General features: G+C 44.5%; 1 protein-coding gene across 19 annotated transcripts in view; it reads left to right on the top strand.

The window, feature by feature from the left end:
- The window catches only part of DYSF (dysferlin), a 256,063-nt gene that overhangs the window by 201,823 nt on the left and 33,588 nt on the right, over nucleotides 1-20,652 (top strand). For 10 of the 19 annotated variants that reach the window (XM_074195818.1, XM_074195810.1, XM_074195853.1 and 7 more), the window contains 3 exons: nucleotides 10,414-10,476; nucleotides 19,335-19,433; nucleotides 20,426-20,554. In XM_074195818.1, coding sequence (XP_074051919.1) covers nucleotides 10,414-10,476; nucleotides 19,335-19,433; nucleotides 20,426-20,554 — 291 coding nt within the window. The remainder of the gene's footprint in view (nucleotides 1-10,413; nucleotides 10,477-19,334; nucleotides 19,434-20,425; nucleotides 20,555-20,652) is intronic. The other 9 variants (XM_074195800.1, XM_074195909.1, XM_074195895.1 and 6 more) reach the window with 1 other exon arrangement.

Raw genomic sequence — 20,652 nt, 5'->3', positions numbered from 1 at the left:
CGAGCTACTGTAAGGTTAAGGGCCTAATCCAGTGTCTGGCACACGGGAAACATTTAATACATCCTTGCTGACTGATGGGTCATGACTGTGTTGAGGGAGACTTAAGAGTTTATGAACTCTGGTTTGATGGGAGATGAGCTGGATCAACCAGACATCAGAAAAGTGGAGCCTTGAATGGATTCTCTCCTCTTTGGACAGAGACTGGAGGAAGGGTCGGGATATTTCTTTAGTTTCCTCCTTCTAGTCAGAAAGGGTCTTCTGACCATTCTCAGCCTGGCTGTATCCTTTAAACAAACTCACTTACGACTCTTCCTGAAGAGCCAAACTCCTTGGTTCTGTATCTCTGACACCATGTCAGGTTATGAAGGTCTTCAAAAGCCAGCTAGGATTGCATATTTGATCTTGGGGGTAATAGGGAGCCACTGGAGTTATTGAGTAGGGTGTGTTTGTATATATGCGTGACATGATCAGACCTATACTTGGGAAAATCACCTTGGCAGCTGAGTGAGGGATGACCTGGGGTAGGGAGAGACTTGAGTCAGGGACTTCAACCACTGTTAATAATCTAGTGTGAGATGACCTGTGCCAAGTTGTTGACTGTTAGTGTTGGTGTCTGGGAAATTAGTGGAATCCATGACAGTTTGGAAGAAGGGACCAATCTGTAATCAAATCAAAACAGCCATTATCTCTGTGGGAAAAAACCCATTCTCATTATTTCACCCACCCACCATCTTTGTGATTTCCCAAGCCAATTCTCCTTTCTTGGTCTCTACTCCTCTATATTAGTTATTTCCCTCACTGTAAGCTTCTTAAGGGTACTTTTTATATAGCTATCCCCACCACTTAGCATAGAGTTTGGCACACACAAGTGCTTAGTAAATTCATTCATTCATTCATCCATTCATCCATTCATTCATGGATTGTGGATTTGATGCAGGGGAGGAATGATCTGTCTCAGTTCTAGTCTTTACTACATATGTGATTTGGGGCAAATCATTCCCCTTCTTGAGGGCCTCAGCTTCCTCCTGTGTAAGATGAGGAGGGTGAACTATATGAGCAAGGAGCCTTCCAGCTCTACAAGCTGACAATCCTAGGATTATGTAGGGTGTGGGTTACTCCGGCCTGTCTAGCCTCTCCAGCTTGTCCCTTCTCCTCCCTGACTTCCCTTCATGTCGCTGTTCTTTCTGACGCAGGGCCACTGAGGAAGCTCAGCCAGGTCATTTTGCTCCTTTTCCAAACCTCTGAGCCAAAAAGACTGGGCCAAAAGAAGCTGGAAACCTAGACCTGGGGTGAGGTTTTTGGCCCATGGGGAAGGGGTGGGTGGGGATATGTGCATCTCAATTCCCCTGGCCTCCCTGCCCCACTTCATGACAACATATGGTGGAGAAGGAGGCAGGAACCGTGATGACAGCATTCATTTTCCTTTCCTCTCACTCACACCCACTCTGGTTGCCCATGTAGGGGGAGTATGGTATCATTTTGCTAATATAGAGGGGATTGATTTGTGATTAAAAGAGGGGCAGATGTGTTTCTGGCTCATGACCTTGAACACGATACATAGGGCATAATGATTGTCTCCAGGGCCCCAGGGAGGAATAGATGGCACCCTTTTTTGTACCATTGTGGTCTTCACCATGTTATTGCTAGCATGTCTTCGTCATCGTCCCCATCTCTATCAAAAACATCATCACCCAAATTGTCAATTCAGCTAAAAATTCCCCCTTCGTGAGACCCTCCTATCATTATGAATCTACAGCCTCATTCTTACCATGATCACCATGACTACCTCCATCCTATAATGTCCATCATGTAGAATAAATTCCCTTCACAACTTTACTTGTATTATCCTGGATAAGGTGCTACCTCCTTGGGAAGCCTTCCTTGACCATTCTGGGTGTCAGTACTCACTTCTTTCTCCAATTAGCTTGCATCCAGTATGTGCCCTAAGTCTTACAGTGCAGTTTTAGGCTACTAAGGCACTAAGGTTTTCGAGACACACTCTATATCCAAGTGTGTCTATATCTATATGTCTATATGGATGTAACTTATTCTATTGTAGCAGTAGACTCCTTGAGGGAGGGACTATGTTTCATTTGATTTTGAAGTATGGATAGAAAGCCAGACCCAAAGCCCAGAAGATCTGTGTGTTCACTTCTGTTTTCTGAGTTTATACTGGCTGTGTGATCCTGAATGATCTTAACCTCGCAGTGCTAAGTTTATGCAATTCTCTAAGACTATATTATGCCAACCTACATTAGTAGAGGGAGTGTCCTCACCTGGGAGCTCCCCTTACTAGTGAACTCATAGATGCAGGCCCTATTTCCATCTCAACACGAAGCAGTGTTTAGAGTGGCTTGTAATGACAACATATTCACCACTATTTCTATCATTCAATTGAAAATAATCGAGAACCCACTCTATGATTATTAATCCCCACTGTTGCCATCACTGCCATCACTATTGCCATCACCGTCATCACTATAACCACTATTGCTGTTGTCATGACCATCAATGCTATCACCACCATTGCTACTGCTATCATTATCTTCATCCCCCCTGCTATTATCACCCCATCTCCATACCCATAATTACTACCATCAACCACATCTCTATCATCAGATTCTTTCTCTCAGGAACATGCCAGATGTGGCATTTCTCCTGTTGAGATCTTTTTGGATGCTGACCAGGTATTTTAAGATATGAATGACTGATAGAGCCTTTAATCCTATTCTGAATCTATCAACCAGCCAAATAAGGACTTATTTGGTACCTGTGTACAATCTGTGCTGAGGGCAACAAGGGAAGGGCATATTGATTATCTTGAAGCATTTCCCAATCTAGGTGTTTCATGAAATAGCCAGAAATAATGAAGCTCAACCATCAAGGAGATATTATGGGCTTGAATAGCTGGAGAAAGCTTAATGCAGAGTGACAAAGTCAGCTATGGAGAAGGTTCCTAGGTTGGGATAAACACATAAATGAAAGGAGAGAGAAATGGTGCCAAGTCCTTAGAGATGTGAATGTCATCTCCAAGGTTCAAAAGTATGTCTGCCCCTGGACTTGGGTTCAAATTCGGACCCTGTCCTTTACTCCCTGGGTGACATAGAGCAAGTTGATTCACTTTCAGACATCAGTTTCCACATCAGTCAAAAAAGAAACTTTTAAAGATTGTTGACAATGAATTAGTTTGGGTTTGTTTTTTTTAGGTTTTTGCAAGGCAAACGGGGTTAAGTGGCTTACCCAAGGCCACACAGCTAGGTAATTAAGTGTCTGAGGCTGGATTTGAACTCAAGTCCTCCTGACTTCAAGGCCGGTGCTCTATCAACTGCGCCACCTAGCAGTCCCCGACAATGAATTAGAATAAGGCAAAGATTATTAAATTTTCAGATGATATGGAACTGGAAAAGCTAAATAATAAAGGCAGAATCTCCTTGACAGGAGTGCCTTGAGCTAAATTGAAGAAGATAGGATTTACAAGGAAAAATGTAAAGTTGAGTTTTGAGAATTCAATCTCACAAAATGGAGAGAGACATTAAGTAACTGTTTAAAAGCTCATTGGGTTTTAGTGGGTTTGCAAGCTCAACAAACTGATCAATTAGCAAGGTTTTTTGGGGGTGAGGTAATGGGGTGAAGTGACTTGTCCAAGGTCACACAGCTAGCCTGTATCAAGTATCCGAGGATGGATTTGAACTCAGGTCCTCCTGACTCCAGGGTTAGTTGCTCTATCCACTGCACCACTAGCTGCCCCCCTCCCCAGCAAGTATTTTTAAAAGTGCTTTCTATGGACCAGACATGGCTTTAGGTCTGGAATACAATACAAAGAATGGAATAATCTCTCAGGGGTGTGACAGAGCCACCCAAAAGCAGACATGAGTTTGAGCTGTACACTAAGAGAGGTCTAACCTCCAGGAGGATGGTCTTATGAACCAAGAACGCCATAGTCCCTTTGATTCTGGGCTGGACAGACCTCATCTGCTGTCTGTGTTCAGTTCTAGGAACCAAGCACTGCAAAGTGTCTAAGAGACTCTAGAGGATGTCTGCTAGGATGGTGAAGGACCTTGAGTTCATGCCATCTGAGGATCCATCAAAGTCACTGGGCAGAATCTTAAATGATTGCTCTGAGCTCTGCCTGTGTTTCAGGCCCACCATTCCATCTGCCCTCTGGAGTTCTCTCCAGAAAGCATTTTGGTTTGAATTGAGGACCAGAGAATATTTCTAGATCAGGGAGATGGAGTCTTGGTCCATCTTTAATCCTCTGTATTCTTAATATTGGCGTGTAGTCAAATCAGAGGCTATGCCATCTCATTTAGGGGAATAATGTCAACATTATCCATCTAATTTCCTAAATGATGTCCAATGCCAGCATGCTTTGGGAAAATCAATTCCTCGTTGAACTTTGTTCAATAATGCTAATTTAGGTTTATTTGTATTTTGGATGGATCTTTTCTGAAAGAACTTAGGGTTTGTTGTGGTAATTGTCAATGGCCAGTTGTAAACATGAATTTTAATATTTATAACACAACACAATATTTATAACATTTTTCTTATTTCATTGGATCTTCATGGGTGAGCTCCATCAATTCACATTGTACCAAGGACCTGTAGGTGTCGTTAGAATCTATAGAAAGGGATTCAAAGTTTTATGCGTATTTCTTTAATAGAAAATTCTTGATGAGGGAGATTGGTAATTTAGCTAGACTTCAGGGTTTCCTCTGTCTTTTGTTTTGCTTGTTTCTCCTCTGTCTTCAATATATCTGTATAAGATTGGAAACTCCTGAAGGAAGGGAGAATGGGAGAGTGATGGTTCCCAAAAGGGAATGTAGCTGGTGTTAGTATTTTGGAGGGGGGAGAGAGAGAGAGACAAGAGAGAGAAGGGAGAGAGAGAGAGAGACAGACAGACAGACAGACAGACAGACACAGAGAGAGACAGAGACAGAGTCAGAGAAAGACAGAGAGAGAGACATAGACAGAGAGACAGAGAGACAGAGAGACAGAGAGTCAGAGAGAGACAGAGACACAGAGAGACAGAGACAGAGACAGAGTCAGAGAAAGACAGAGACAGAGAGAGACAGAGACAGAGAGAGACATAGAGAGACAGAGACAGAGAGACAGAGACAGACAGACAGAGAGAGAGAGAGAGAGAGAGAGAGAGAGAGAGAGAGAGAGAGAGAGAGAGAGAGAGAGAGAGAGAGAGAGAGAATGAGAGAGAACGAGAATGCGCTTCAGAATCTGTGTTCCTCAGTGGGAATTTCAGTGTTGGATATCCCTCACTCTTTCTTGTCACTAACTGTGTGACCTTGGGCAAATCACTTCACCCTGATCGCCTCACATCCAGGATCATCTCCAGTCATCTGGATCTATATCTGGCCACTGGACCCAGATGCTCTGAAGGAGAAAGTGAGGCTGGGGACTCAGCAGAGCACCGCGCCCCCCACTCCAGTTCACGTGTTTGATATGGTATCACCTCCCTGATGTCAGTCGTCTTTGAGAATGAAGGACAAACATTAGCCTGGACCTGGGTTCAAATCCCACCTTTGACATGACCTATGTGACCTTGGCCAAATCATTCCTTGCTGGGCTACAGATTGTTCATCTGGTAAATGAGGAGTCAGACTATGGCTTCATCTAGATCTAGTTCTAGCCAGTGTATGATCTCAGGCAAACCATTTAATCTCTGAGCCTCAGTTTCCCCATATATCAAAAGAAGAGGTTGGACTCATGGTGGCTTCTGAAGTCCCTTGCAGTTTGAGAACTGTGATCCTTTGTCTTGATGGAGAAATGTCAAATAAAATGTATACAGACACACACCCATAGAAACGCAGCCAGATGTGCACACTCATACAGAGTTCAAACCCTTTCTTGATGTGGTCTCTCTTTCTTTGTCCTTGGAACTTTCTGAACCCCGGGCGGTCTCCCCAGTGACAGTAGGGGAAAGGCAGTGGGGTGTTCCTTAGGAGGCCTGGGTGACCCCCCTTTCCCTTCCCTCTCCTTCCTCCTGCCCCAGGCCTGCTCCTCATTAAGGTCTATTAGTACAAGCCCTGAAGGCCTGGGGTGGGGCTCCTGGCAAGGGCCCTCCCCTCAGCATCCCGACCAGAGGCCCGGTTAGATGTGGTGGGCAGACGGTTCCCGTGCTGGCCGCGCCCCTGTCCCCGCTGGCGCCACCAGATCCCCTCCACACGCCCAGACGGGAGCTGGACCCAACTGCCTCAAGAAGGGTTTGTACAGTCTCTGAGAAGCCAGGAGGGAAGAAGCAGCCCAAAAGGGCTGGGGAGGGAGGCTGGCAGAGCTTATTTCCCCAGACTCCACTGCTTCTCAGCCGAGGAAGGACTGGGGAGGCTGGGGTTGGTAGGAGATGACTCTCACCCTAATCCACTCCCATCTTAATGAAGAATTAGGCATCTAGGGGGCAGCTAGGTGGTGGATAGAGCACTGACCTTGGAGTCAGGAGGACCTGAGTTCAAATCTGACCTCAGACACTTAATACTTACTTAGCTGTGTGACCTTGGGCAAGTCACTTAATCCCATTGCCTCGCTAAAAAAAAAATAGGTATCAAGGCTTCTCCACCCCTCGTTTGTTCAGTGCTATCTGGAAGGTGGGAGAAGATAGGACCTGATGGTAGCCGTCTGCAGACTCTGGCTGGGGCTGTCCTCGTGGAGTTTCCATTCTAGTGAATGACTTGACAGAGAAGTGACAGACTTGACAGTTGGGGTGGGCCCGGCTGGTCCCTCAGGTCCCTGCCAGGGTGAGATGATTCCCTCTCTGGACAGCTCCTGCCTGAGCCAGCTCTTCCCCAAGCCTCACAACATTCAGTCCCTTCCTGAATCCCAAACAGGAACGTGTAATTTCGGAAGTTGAATTGGACCTTGGTCAGCCCTGTGTTTAGTTCTATTTCTTTCCTTCCTCTCTATTTTCCCGGTGACCTTCTCCTTCTGTCTCTGACCTTCCTTAAAAAAGAAAATTGGGCCAAAATTCTGCCTAAGAGGAGTGGGAGGGGCAGGGTGGAGCTGGCTGGGCCGCCCTGACTCTGTGGTCACTGCTGGAAGGGATCAGACACCCTGACCAGTCAATCTCTCCAGGACTGTGAGCTCATCCAACCCTGGCTGATGCCCCATGGGACCCTCACTAACTTTGTGACTAGGGGCATTTTATATCCTGGCCTCAGGATCCCCATCTGTAAAGTGAGAGGTTAACTGGCCTCTTAAGACATTCCCAGTTCTAGAGCTGAGATTCTAGGAGACCTTTTGATCCACAAAATCTTTTTATAGGTTTTGGAGTTGGAAGTAACAGTTGGTAGGAGTTGATGTGGCAGATCTAAGCTCATGTCCTTACTCAGAGGCTTAATAATCATGATGGCAAGACAAATATTCCCTCATTTGATCTCACGACAGTCTTGGGAAGGAGGGGTTATTATCATCTCCATTTTACAGATGAAGAAACTGAGGTTCAGTTATTTGTCTGGGATCAAATAGTATCTGAGATTTGGATTCAGATTTCTCCAATTTCAGAATCAATGATTTATTCATTGTTCCACCTGGTTGTGGAACTCTGGGAAAAATTAAGATTTTAAGATGTTAAATCACTTAATATTTTTTAAACCTCAGCTTGTTCATCTGTAAAATGGGTTTTGTAGTAGTTGTATGTAAAACCCTTCCCAAACCTCAAGGGATAGACAAGTGTCAATCAGGATTATGATCTCCTTCACTTCTCTTCTTATTAGGCAGGACTCTGAGGTTTGAGAGGACACTTCCCCTTTAATCACCCTCACTAACAGAAAAGGGAGATTCTGGGACTCGGCCAAATACACAAGGCAATGAGGGGCAGAGCCTAGATTTGAATGACAGGATTCCAGATCTAGAGGAGAAGCTGCCTCCAAGACCATCTAGTCTGGTCCCATTTTCTCATTTTACAAGTCAGGAAACTGAGATTCAGGGAGATTGATGACTTGCCTAAGGTCATCCAGGGGAGGAGGCATCAGGAGCAGATTCTGAACCCAGTTCATCTTCAAATTCAATGCTCTTTTCCATATGAACTTAATTGCCTCCTTTATTTTAGAGATGTTGGGAGAGCTTAGGTGATTTTCCTAAGGTCAGTCAGTACTAGGTTTGGGTTTGGCATCCAAGTTTCCTGATTCCCAAACTCATGCTCATTCGACCATCCAACATTTCTTCTCAGGGTCCTCACAGGCAAGGGACTGACCCCCAGCCCTCCCCAAATCTGCCTGATTGATTCATCTGAGCATTTCTGTTTGTTAACTCTATGATGCTGAGCTAGCCATGTGGTCTCTCTGGAACTGATGAAATGAGAAGATTGGATTAGATCTGAGGCTCTTAAGCAATCCCCAAACTTGTGTTGATGATTGTATTTCAATATGATGGATTTCCTTTGTACTCCTATGCATTTCAGTTGATTCAATTAAAACCATGCTTCTGAGAAGGGTCACTGGGCTTCCCTAGATTGACAAAGAGATACAGACTCCCCCCCAAACGGTTTACTTTATACCATCTCTAAGGTCTTCCAGCTCTAATTCAGTTATCTAATTGCTTCACTTATAAAAACACATTCTTTCACTTCTTCTGAGTCTCAGTTTCTTCCTCTGTAAAATGAGTGGGGTGGAGGGGGGCACTAGGGGACTAAGTCTTATCCAACTTTGCCAGTCTGCATTTCTCTACTTCTCTTCCCTGCCTGAACTCAGCAGTGGGTGTTCCCTCCCATCCCTGGACCTTCTGCATCACTCCCTGACAGAGAAAGAAGAATAACATGAGACTCATTTTCCCCTCCCTCCTTCCATTTCCCAGGAGGGTACCTGATCCCAGTGTTTGGGGAGAAGCGTCATCCCTTGGCTCTTTTCAGGATTCTAACTCCAAATCCCTGGCCCATGGATCCTTTGCTTTCCATATTGAGGGAGTCTTTTCTTTCCAAGTCATTCTCTACTCCAGAACATTCTATTCAGGAAGAAGTGGGGCTGGCCCCCTGGACCCAGTATCTACAGTGGGAAGCTGCTTACCAGTGAGAGGATCATCTTCCTAACCCTGGTAGTGTTTTTGTCTTGACTCAGATCAAGATATAGGATTCTTTTCACTGTTGGATAGGAAGAACCTTAGAGTCAACAGAAACCCAAGCTCACATACCTCCTCAGAGTCTTTATAGCTCTGAGAACCTACATCAGCTCCTGGGCCTCTGTTTCCTCATTTGTAAAATGAGGGGGTGGAGTCTAGGGGCTCTCTGAGGTCTCAGCTCTAGATCTATGGTCCTGTGAACATAGCTGAGGGGTATTGGAGGTGGATAGGGTGCTGGGCCCTTTTTAATCAGAAGACCTGAGTTCAAATCTTGCCTCAGACACTTACTTGCTATGGGACCCTAGAGAAGTCATTTAACCCAGGGTCTGCCTCAATTTCTTCATCTATAAAACATCTAAAAAACCTCAGAGGGTTGTGATAAGAATGAAATAAAATTACATTTATAAAGTATTTTGCAAATTTAAATGCTTTTGATAAAAGCAATCTATTTTATTATGTGTGCTAAGTATTTTTCTATTGATATGAATCAATTAATAAAGCAATGAACTAAGACCTTCTTAACTTTAGAGATAGGGTGGCTGGACCTGAAGTCAGGAAGACCTAAGTTCAAATCTGGTCTTAAATACGTACTAATTGTATGACTTGGAGTAGGTCACTTAACCTCTGTCTACCTCAGTTTCTTCATCTATAAAAAGGGGATATAATAAGAACCCCACAAGATTGTTATGAGGGTCAAATGAGATCATATTTATAAAATGGGCTCTGGCCTGGTGCTGAATAAATGATCATATCTTCCTTCCTTAAGTCAATCAACCAGCTAAGTGACATTTTAAATGACATGACTGGCACTAGCTAAGTCCCAGGAGTAGAAAGGCAGTTCAAAACAATTCCTGATTCTATGAGGAATGTATTCTATTCTATTCCATTCTGTTCTGTTCTGTTCAGTTCTATTCTGTTTGTTTTATTCTGTTCTATTCTATTCTATTCTATTCTATTCTATTCTATTCTATTCTATTCTATTCTATTCTATTCTATTCTATTCTATTCTATTCTATTCTATTCTATTCTGTTCTGTTCTATTCTGTTCTATTCTGTTCTGTTCCGTTCCGTTCCATTCCGTTCTATTCTGTTCTGTTCTGTTTTGTTCTATTCTAATGAAACTAATTTCTGTCTAGGTCATGACATCCATGGATCCAACTGGATGCCTGAGCATGGGAATGAGCATGGATTCTGTGGGTAGAGAGTGGTAGAGACTAACATGGTGGACCCAGAGGATGCCTGTTGGGGTTGGGGAGGGAGTGGGAAGAGAGAATGACTCCTGCTTCCTCCAAGATTGCTCTGGTCCCCAGGGCTGGTCTTTCTAACTCCATTCTAACTTACCTGTTTAATTTGTAGCTTGCAGATGGTATGATTGGCTCAGCCCCCATTAACTTGACGTCTTCTTCATCTGGTGTCCATGTAGGTATTGTTAACCCTTTTTTTGGTGGGGGGAGAGTGGGGATGTATGCTCTTTGAGATCCAATATCAACTCTCAATTATCTGTGCAATAAGAAGGGTTCACAATATGGATGAGCCCCAAAATGGCAGTCAGTCTTCAGCACATTTGAGAGATGCTCTGGGGTTTTTCTCTGAGGTGCTTGCTACTTTGCACAGAAGGGTATCACAATGAGTCTGTAGACCTAGAGCTCTTACCACTGGTGAGTCCTAGGGACCCAGTTGGAATCAGACCTTGAGAGCTGGGATGGGCAGGATGCAGATAATGATAATAGTAGCATGTTTATTTAGAGTCTTATAGATTTCAATCTATAATCTAATCATTCATCAAGCAATTGTTAAGGTCCTAGTCAGACACTGGAATGAATGCTATACCAAGACAAAAAAATGAAACAGTCCTTGGTCTTGAGGAGTTTCATTCTACTAATATACTAATTTATTAATAATTCCTTTGCAACAACCTTGTGAGAATGGACCTGAGAATGTCATTAACAAAATTTTACAAATGAGGAAGTTGAGACTTGGAAGTAGAGGGAGATACACAGTACAGTGAGGAGAACACTGACTCAGGAGGCAGGGGCCCTGGGTTCTAATCATATCTTTGATACTCCCTACCTGAATGGTCTTGAAAAAGTTGCATTAACATCTGTGAATTGAGAGATTTGGACTTTCTAACCCTCAAATTCCATGATTCCATCAAGGGAGGAGGATATTGGATTGGATGACCCCAATGTCCTTTCCAACTCTTACAATCTGTGAGTCACCCAGGTTGGACCCAGAAGGTTAATTCAGGCCTTTTAGAATCTGAGATCACCTCACTGGCAATGGAGTTGACATGGAAGGGAGGAGGAGGAGGAAGGGACAAGGACTACCAACCTTCCTCATCTTCAGCTATTCACCCTCCTTGACTCCAGCAGCCTTTCTTCCATGGTGGATGGATATCTTCAGTGGGATACTTAGGGGTTGGGGAGAATGCCTTTTGACAAATTCTACTTTGATCAATCCTGAGTCCAGTTTTAGGCCCTTATCAATCCCAGAGTAGTCAGGACCTTAGAGAGGGGGACAGGATCCCAGCCCTTGGAGAGCTCCCAGTGAGATGGGCTAGGTAGGTTCTCTTCTCTTGAGCATCCCCCAATCTGGTAGAGAGACAAGATAGATAACTTAAAATTGAAATTTATAATAAGGGACAAAATTATATAATACTAAAATAAATGATACAATTATCATATACTTAATGAATAGTAATAAAGGTGATGATCATATATAGTTCCTATCTTTATAGTTCTTTCCTCTTCATAGAATACGTTCCTTGTAAGGCTCCTAGGAACCATAGGTAGTGCTCATCTCCATATCTTTTTTGGAGACAATGAGGATTAAGTGTCTTGTCCCAGATCACACAGCTAGTACATATTTGAAACCAGATTTGGACCCCAAGCCAGGATTCTATCCCTTGGGTCCCGTAACTATCCCTTAACCTCATTTTAGAGATGAAGAATCAGTAGACAAAGTCTGGGAACATAAAACCACACAGTTCAGTGGAAAGAACACTTGATTTGCTCAGATTTGTTCCTTACCAGCTGGGTGACCTAGGGCAATTGCTTCCTCTCTCTGGGCTTTCCTTATGTGTCAAAGGAAGGTCTCATGGCTTCCCAACTCCCTTTCAGCTCTAGAGCTGAAGTCTATGACTTACCTGGAGTTGTCCCCTGACCAGGGAGTCAGTACAGGGATCTGAGAGTGTGGTTTTCTGAAGCCAAACTTTCCTCCATGGAAGCATATTAATTAGGACCAGCAGGGGATTGATGGGTCCGTGAATGCCTTAGGCCCCAGAGGCAGCTGCAGATCTGGAAGGATTTCTCAGAAGAGACAGTTCTTGGGGCTTTTGTCCAGAGCCAACCTCTCCAGCCTTCCCACAGCCCTCACCAGCCACGCATCTCTGCCCCAGTTTTGAGTCAACTATAGTCAGCTAGGAGACACTATGGCTTGAGAAGGAGTCACGTTTGGGGTGTGGAGAGATGGGGGGGCACTTTTGACATAAGCAAGCATATCTTCTCCATTCATATCTTCTCTTCCTTTCCCACTCCCCACTTCCCAGCCCCCTAGCTCCTTCCCTCTTCCTCCCCTCCCTCAGAGGGAATAAGACTAGCATCAGAGTCAGAATCAGTCACACCCTATTCTGGGTCAGATCTCCCATGGGTCAGAGTGGTGGCAACCAGGGCTGTAAGGTGATTGACTGATCTGTGCACCTGGGCTTAAGAAGCAAAGGGTTTTTGAGGAAATCAAAATAAAACCGGTCCCTGCCCTCAGGGGGCTTACATTTGATTTTAAAAAATATATACTTATGGGGCAGCTAGGTGGCGCAGTGGATAGAGCACCGGCCCTGGAGTCAGGAGTCCCTGAGTTCAAATTTGACCTCAGACACAATAATTATCTAGCTGTGTGGCCACTTAACCCCATTTGCCTTGCAAAAACCTAAAAAAAATACTTATGCCTGTACACCCCCCCCCAAAATATAAGATTTCCCACGGAAGGAATTATTTGGTTCTTTGTACCTCTGTGCCCTAGGTCTGGCCCACAGCAGATGGTTGATAAAAACTTGTTGATTGGGTGATTTTCCTATAATGACTCACCCAAAGTCTCGTACAAAAACCAGTTCCCAAAGTTAAGCAAAGTAGGTTGTATCTAGGGACTAGGGGTGCTGCCTGTTTGTTGGAGTTTCTGCTTTCCAGGAGATCCCTGACCTGACAGAGTAGGCACACTGGACAAGAATGGGACCCCTAGAGACACAGCAATGATAACAAAAGGTCTGGAAGAGGGGGTGCCGATGGGGGATGGAGAATGGGCAGAGTCAATCAGGGAGGACTTCCTAGAGAGGGCAAACATCTCTACCCTCCTGTTTTTGTTTGAGCCTTCATTGTAAGGACGCCTGTTGGCACAGCTGTGATCAATCTCAAGAATCATAAATTTAGAGCTTAAAGGTCAGCCCCACCCCAAACCAAAACCCAGACATATAAGTAGCTTATCCAAAAGCAATAAATGCTAGAAGCAGGATCTGAACCCACATCTCCCTCCCTGCAAGTCCAAATCCTCCGATTGTGTATATCTCAGTGCTTCATGTCTCACAGTCTTTTCTGGGGGTGGTGGATAAAAATAATTTTTTCTACAAGGTCCTTTGCCAAATTTGGGTTTAATCAGGTCAATCAGCATCAATACTAAGTGAACAGAAGCTTGGGCTTAGAGTTAGGAAGACTCCTCTTCCTGAGTTCAAATCCAGTCTTAGACACTAGTTGGGTGACCTTGGGCAAGTCACTTTCTTCTGCTTGCCTCAGTTTCCTCATCTGTAAAATGAGCTGGAGAAGGAAATGGCAAGCCCATTCTAGTATCTCTGCCAAGAAACCCCCAAGGGGGGGCACGAAGAGTGGGAAATGACTAAAACAGCAACAACAGTGTTGACACCCAAATATCATTCATTCAGAACCAACTCATTTGAAATGAATGATAATGCAGACAAGACCCAGTCTGACATCTGAGTGGTAGGGGGAGGCCAGTCAAACAACTGAAAAAAGGGACATGTGACTTTCTAGTGTCACCTCCAAAGATGAGATGCTGTATTGAGGAGAACCAAGTATCTTCCATCATCTTTGCAGCCCCCGATGGCACTTTTTCGTCTAGACTTGTGATTGCATCAGTGAAAGTGAGCCCCAGCGTGGACATTCCTTCCAATGATGCATATCAACAACTCAGCAGTAATTTAGAGCCTTGAGAATCACTTGGGGGCACTGAGAGGTGAAGTCGGGAAAAGGGGGTGGTAGAATTTGAACCCAGGCCTTGCTGACCCCAAGGTTTGCCCAATGTTCACGCATTGGCATCTCCCGGACAAAGGACCCAATGATGCTTCTCTGTTCTTTAAAGCAGGCCCCTGGCAGACTTTGCCTGCAGGCTTGAAAGTGGCCAAGCTGGCTTTTCCAAGGATGCTGGGCTTGGGCTTGGGCTTGGGGCCTTGGCCCGCTTCGAGTGCCCCCTCTGCCTATCATGGCTTGTAATCTGGCCTGGGGCTCGGTGAGTCAGCCGTGGCAAATCCAAATCCTCCATCAGATGACAAGTGGAGGCGGGCAGGAGGGCAGCGAAGGGAATCCGAGCCGGAGCCTGTAAGTTATTTGGGCGCATACTTTCCCGGCTCTCCTGTTCCGAGGGACTGGAGTGGATGTCGATATTGGATCCCTGTTGTTGGAGGCCAGAACAGGCCCTGGGCGCCTTCCCCTCCCCCCCAACATTCTTGTGGTCTCCTGGGGGGGCCCACCCTGCAGGGGGGGGGATGGCTTAGGGTGAGACTGTCGCCTGGCAGGAGCCCCAGACCCTGATGGGGAGAAGTTGGCCTGAACTCCTCACCCCCATTTCCCCATCCTTGCCTCCTTGAAAAGAGAAGGGCCCAGACAGGGTCATCCTGTCCCTCCCTCTGCCTCCACGCTTGGCCCACTGATCCATTCCAGAAGCAGAACATGCTCTCTTTTTCAAAATTCAAGTCTTTAGGGGCAGCTTGAAGGCACAGTGGATAGAGCACCGGCCCTGGAGTCAGGAGGATTGAGTTCAAATCTGATCTCAGACACTTAGCAATCACCTAGCTGTATGATCTTGGGCAAATCACTTAAGCCCCATTGCCTTGCAAAAACTGAAAAAAAGAATCAAGTCTTTAAGGGGCTCGAAGTGACCCTGAACATCATCAGGTCACTAGACAACAAATATTCATCCCAAAGGCAAGGCACTGGGGGCTGTTGAGATTTTTAGCATCATTCTCAAGAAAAGGTCACAAAGTCACAGAGCATTGACTCCCAAAGAGAAAAGGAGGGTTCTTGGCAGCCAGCTGCCCCAGGGCTGGGCACGACAACTGTCCTTTAAGCATGTGAAGGAATGGAACATGGAATGCATTAGCTGCAGAGAAGGCAAATTGAGGCTGGGTTTCTTTTTTGGGGGGCAACAAATACCTAAAAGGAGACTGGAATGGCAGCTCCCTCACATTTGCAAATCATGGCAGTTGTAGGAAACTGTCTCTTTTGGAAAAGGGGGAGAGTTGAGACCTTTGAATTGGGTGTCAGTGGAACTGGGTTCACATTCCACTTAACTCTTTTTGTTCCCTTGGGCAAATCACTTTCACTCGTGGGCAAACGGAGGGATTTGAATCCTGCTCCAAATCTGTGGTTCTTTGAAAGTTACAGTAGTAGGGTCATTGTAAAGCAATGCAAGTTTGACCCCTTTTGCTCCATACAGGAAATCAGGTAGGGTCACCAAATAAAGACCTCTGAGTTAGAGAAAGAGAATCCTTGACATGGGAGCCTCTGAGTCACTGAAAAGCAGTTGGTGCTTTTACCCATAAACAAAATTCCTTGCCATTGTGTGGGGTCCTCATCCATCGAAGTCTTTTTGATAGATAGAATATGCTTCTGTCCTTACCCTGTTACGTGAACAAAAATGTGAAATTAGTTTCTTTCGGCTTTGATTCTTAACTTGAGGATTACGACTAAATCTTCATCTAATCGCCTCAATTAATTTCGTCCTTTTGATCTTTCTCAAAGGATAAGGATTGTGGCAGCTCAAAGTCGAAAGGGATTTCAAGGAGCATCAACTCCAAATCATATTCCCAAATAGTTCTAGTTACAATAGCCCTAGTATTCTGATCATCCAGGCTCTACCTGATGGTCTCCAGGAAGGAAGACTCTTTCCCCCCACCCCATCTAATCCATCAAAATATGGACACTATATTTAGCTCCCATAATACTCTGGACACTGTCTAAGAGGTGGGGAGAGAAATAGAGTTGAAAGATATTCCTTACCCTTTGTAAACTTACATTTTAATGTGGGAGATGGTTCGTTGCACTTTGGAAGCAAATTTTGCTTATGTAACCCCAGTCCCCAAGCTCACTGGTGAGGGACTCTTTGGGCCTGGGGTTACATTCATCTCAAGTCAAAAATCTACCTCTGATTTTCCTTAAATTCTGGCCTCTGAGATAATGTAGTCACTCAGTAAGCATTTATTAAAGGGCACAAATATTATCTTGGTTCTCCACCACAGTATTTGAAGCCAGCTCTTACCTTTGTTTATAAGGAGGGGTTGGAAGGGCTTTGCATTTCTCAGGATGCTGAACCTGATTTTCAGGGGCTTATCCTTTGGTTTTGCCTCTTCTCTCCCACCCCCTTTCCAACAAGCTCATCTCTTTCCCTCCCTCCCCCATTCTGGGTTCTCCAGCCTCATATCCACTAATCCCCCCAAAATAAGCCAAAAAAGTCCTCAGATGTTCAAGCTCCAGTTTTCTCTCTCCACTCTTTTGCCACCTTTCTTTGGAGCTGTTGGTGGTAACCAAGTTTTTTGGCTTGACTGCCTCTTCTTCCCAGCTTCTGCTGGATGGAGGATGGAGCGAAGGTAAACAGAGAGAGTGATAATGTCAACAGAGACTTCCAGGAGGATGAAGGGTCTGTGCCAACAGCCAGTGGAAAAACAAACTTGGGCTTGGGATGAACCTTGAACAGTCATGCCCAACGTTTTCATGACTGAAAATCCCTGTTTAATATCAAAGGATGTTGAAGACCCCTAGGTGATGGTTGCATTATTAGCATTTGTAGCACAGTGGAGGAGGCACTAGCCACTGGGTTCAAATCCCGCTCTCTGGGTGATCTTGGACAATCACTCCACTTTCTTGGCCTTAAAATATTAAGTATATCTGCCAAATATGGTGGATGGGGAGAAGAGAGGCAGAAAGAGAGAAGAGAAAAGAGGGAGGAGGATGGGATGGAAGGTTCAGGAAAGTGAAGTGGTCTCACAAGGAATAATGGGTTGGATTAGTGGATTGAATTCTACCAACTTCAAATCTACTATCCTATTATTCTAAAATTGTAAAATCCTGTGATAGAGCTTTAAAAGGGTTCAGTTTGATTCCATACATATTGAATTCAACAAATTTCACTGTCCAAGGCATGGGGGATGTGAGAAAAGAGAGAAAAAGCAGATCCCACTCTCAAGGAGTTGGCATTCTGTTGGGGGGAGCTAAACCACAGCTACATAATTTTTGAAATATTTATACATATGTTCAAGGCACAATTTAACAAAAGGTATACCTGCCCATGATTTAGCCTGGATCATTCAATAAGATGGTCCCCTGCAATGATGTGTTGTTCCAAAGTTGGGAACTACTGTGGGTCAAGAGGTGATCATCAGGGCAACTAGGTGGCGCAGTGGATAGAGCACCGGCCCTGGAATCAGGAGGACCTGAGTTCAAATCCAGCCTCAGACACCTAATAATTACCTGGCTGTGTTGACCTCGGGCAAGTCACTTGACCCCATGGCCTTAAATAAATAAAAAAAAAAGAGTTGACCATCTCTGATGGCGGGGGCGGGGAATGACTAGACAGATCTTTGGAGAATCAAAGGAGGGTCCAGTTATGGGCCTATGTTGGTCTGCCTTTCTATATGTGTGTATATCTCTATTTTATCTGTACATAGTGGACACAGTTACTTGGCCAATATTCTTTGAGGAAAGGAAATATGTGTATGTTTCTGTGTTGGGATGTGTTTATGTTAGTAATGTATGTCTGCACATGTAATGATCTTCATGTGGACCATTATTTGTGTATTTACATATTCTCATGTAAATGCATGTACACACATTAATATTGTGTGTATACATTTATGTGAACATACACATAAATTTACATTTCTAAGTGTTTGTCTATTTGGGTTTCTATCTATACATGTAAATATAGAATTTGCATATGTAATATATGTATTCCTAGCAAATGAGGCTCTGTGAAGGGAATATGTACTTCAGATTTCTCCATGCATTTTCTGTACATTTGTGTTTCTGTCTGCATGCACTAATGTGTCCCTCTCTGCATGTGGTTTGGTGCATGACTCGACCCCAGAGCGGCCATCCTCTGTTGCTTTGTAACCTTGGGGGCAGGTTGGCCATAGACCCCAGCTCCAAACCTAATTGCTTAAGTCTCTTGTCATTTCTTTGGTGCTGCAGAAGACTCTTCTGGTGAGTGAGGCAGATAAAGGTGCTCCCTGTAGACTAGCCTCCCCTGTGTCCTTCTCCGGGACCATCCCAAGTACTTCTTCTTTTGTGGGGCTCACTGGTCCACCTGGTGGCTTCCACTCCTTACCTTTGAATGTGGGAATGCTGAGGATCCACCTAGAAGAAAATCCTGGAATGTCCAGGTAGTTAATCAATGATCTAGAATTTATTAAATACCCTACTATGGGCCAGGCCATTGGCCCCCAACCTCTGTTTGATTCCATTCTCATCTGTAAAATGAGGCTAATAGCATTTATCTCACAGGGTTGTTGTGGGGATCAAATGAGATGTTCTTTTAAGGAACTTAGTAGGTCCCATAGAAATACTAGCTATAATTATTAATTTTGGAATTGCTAATCTGTCTCAGAGTTAAGACATGCATTTTTCTTGAGGCTCTACATTGATCTATGAGTACAGCCAATATGACGCCATGAAATATAGCTTGGTGTTGCCTGAATAGAATGTGGTGCTGAACGAAAGTGGAATGTCTAGGAGAGTGGACTGTTTGAGATGGGGGTAGATATGGTCAAGAAGCCATGTGGTTGAGCCTGTCCCTTATTAGGATTCTGGAGCTGATAAAGCCATATGTCGATGGAAGCAGTTGTTATCAGGGAGGGCTTCTTGGAGGGGGTGAGTTTTCTAGGTTCATGGTCTTTCTCAGTGAAGGACTGAAAGCTCAGCTTGACATGTTCTTTTTTCTGAATCATCTTTTTCTCTCCCCATCCCCCTCCCCCCCCAAAAAAAACCTGGTCCCCTGTTCAGGAGGAGGAGTTCATCGATTGGTGGAGCAAATTCTATGCATCTATAGGAGAGAATGAAAAATGTAGATCCTACCTGGAGAAAGGATTTGACACTCTGCAGGTGAGTATATTTTTTGTGCCACCTTACCACTGTGGGTCTTTTTAAGTCACTGAGGATTCCCCAAGTTCAGTCTGGGGTACAACCTTGTAGGGAGGATAAGAGGATGGAGGAAGAGACATGGTCCCTGCTATGGGAATATTTTAGTCAAGTCAGAGAAGGGGAATTCCACACTGTCACAACATAATTAGGGTTAGAACAATGAAAAAAGATTATAGAGTTTGACCTGTAAGAGTTACAGAATATCCCAAGATCTTAAAGGAACCTCCACAGCACATCTAGAGACTTGCACCCTTGGCCGTGTGATCATCTAGACTCTTCTTGAAGGCCTAATATGAGAGGGCAACTTTCCTGTGGTTGGCTCTAATGGTCAGGAAGTTTTGCCTTACACTGAGCATAAATCAGTAGGTAGGGATAATCCTGAAAGACTTCTTGGAGGAGGTGGAGTGGGACCTTAAGAAATGGGCAGCACTTCATACAGAAAGCATATAGAGATAGGCTTCCTTAGACACTCCCCAAACCTCCAACTATAGTCTCCCCAGGTCCCAAAGCCCTATCAAAGTTATCCTGAGCCTGGTATTCATTTAATGTCATCATATGTTAGATAATTTGAATAGCTCCTTACACAATACACTCTATTTCCCAATCACATGGAATAAACACTCTGCCCTGTTTCCTTCAACTGCCTCTTCTCCCTCTTCTTTCTCTCATTTTCCCCTTTATCTCTCAAACTTTTTCTTCTCTTTCCTCCTTATATTCTCTGATCTTATCTCTTCCTCTCTCTCTCTCTCTTTACCCTCCTTTCTTTTCTTTCTTCCATTCTCCCCCTTTCTCCTTCCTATTTTGGCACCTTGCTTTTGAATAACCCTACTTGGTTCTTTTTCCCTTTTGGCTTCCTTCCTTCTCCTTCCATTCTTTTCTTCCTTTCCTCCTTCTTTCCTTTTACCTATTCTTCCTTCTTTTGTCTCTTTTGGTATCCTTACCCTGTTTGGCAGGTATATGATACTGAGTTGGAGAATGTGGAGGGCTTTGAGGGTCTGTCTGACTTTTGCAACACCTTCAAACTATACCGGGGGAAGACCCAGGAGGAGATGGAAGACCCTTCTGTAATTGGGGAGTTCAAGGTAACTAGACCTTCATGGGCACTTTGGTACCTAGAATTCTTCAGTTGGTATTTTGGGGGGATCAAGGGTTGGATATTATTGGGATCTCTGATCTCAAG

The sequence above is a fragment of the Macrotis lagotis genome, chromosome 1 (genome assembly GCF_037893015.1).
Source record: "Macrotis lagotis isolate mMagLag1 chromosome 1, bilby.v1.9.chrom.fasta, whole genome shotgun sequence".
NCBI classification, from domain to species: domain Eukaryota; kingdom Metazoa; phylum Chordata; class Mammalia; order Peramelemorphia; family Peramelidae; genus Macrotis; species Macrotis lagotis.
This window is presented reverse-complemented; position numbering and strand designations above follow the sequence as displayed.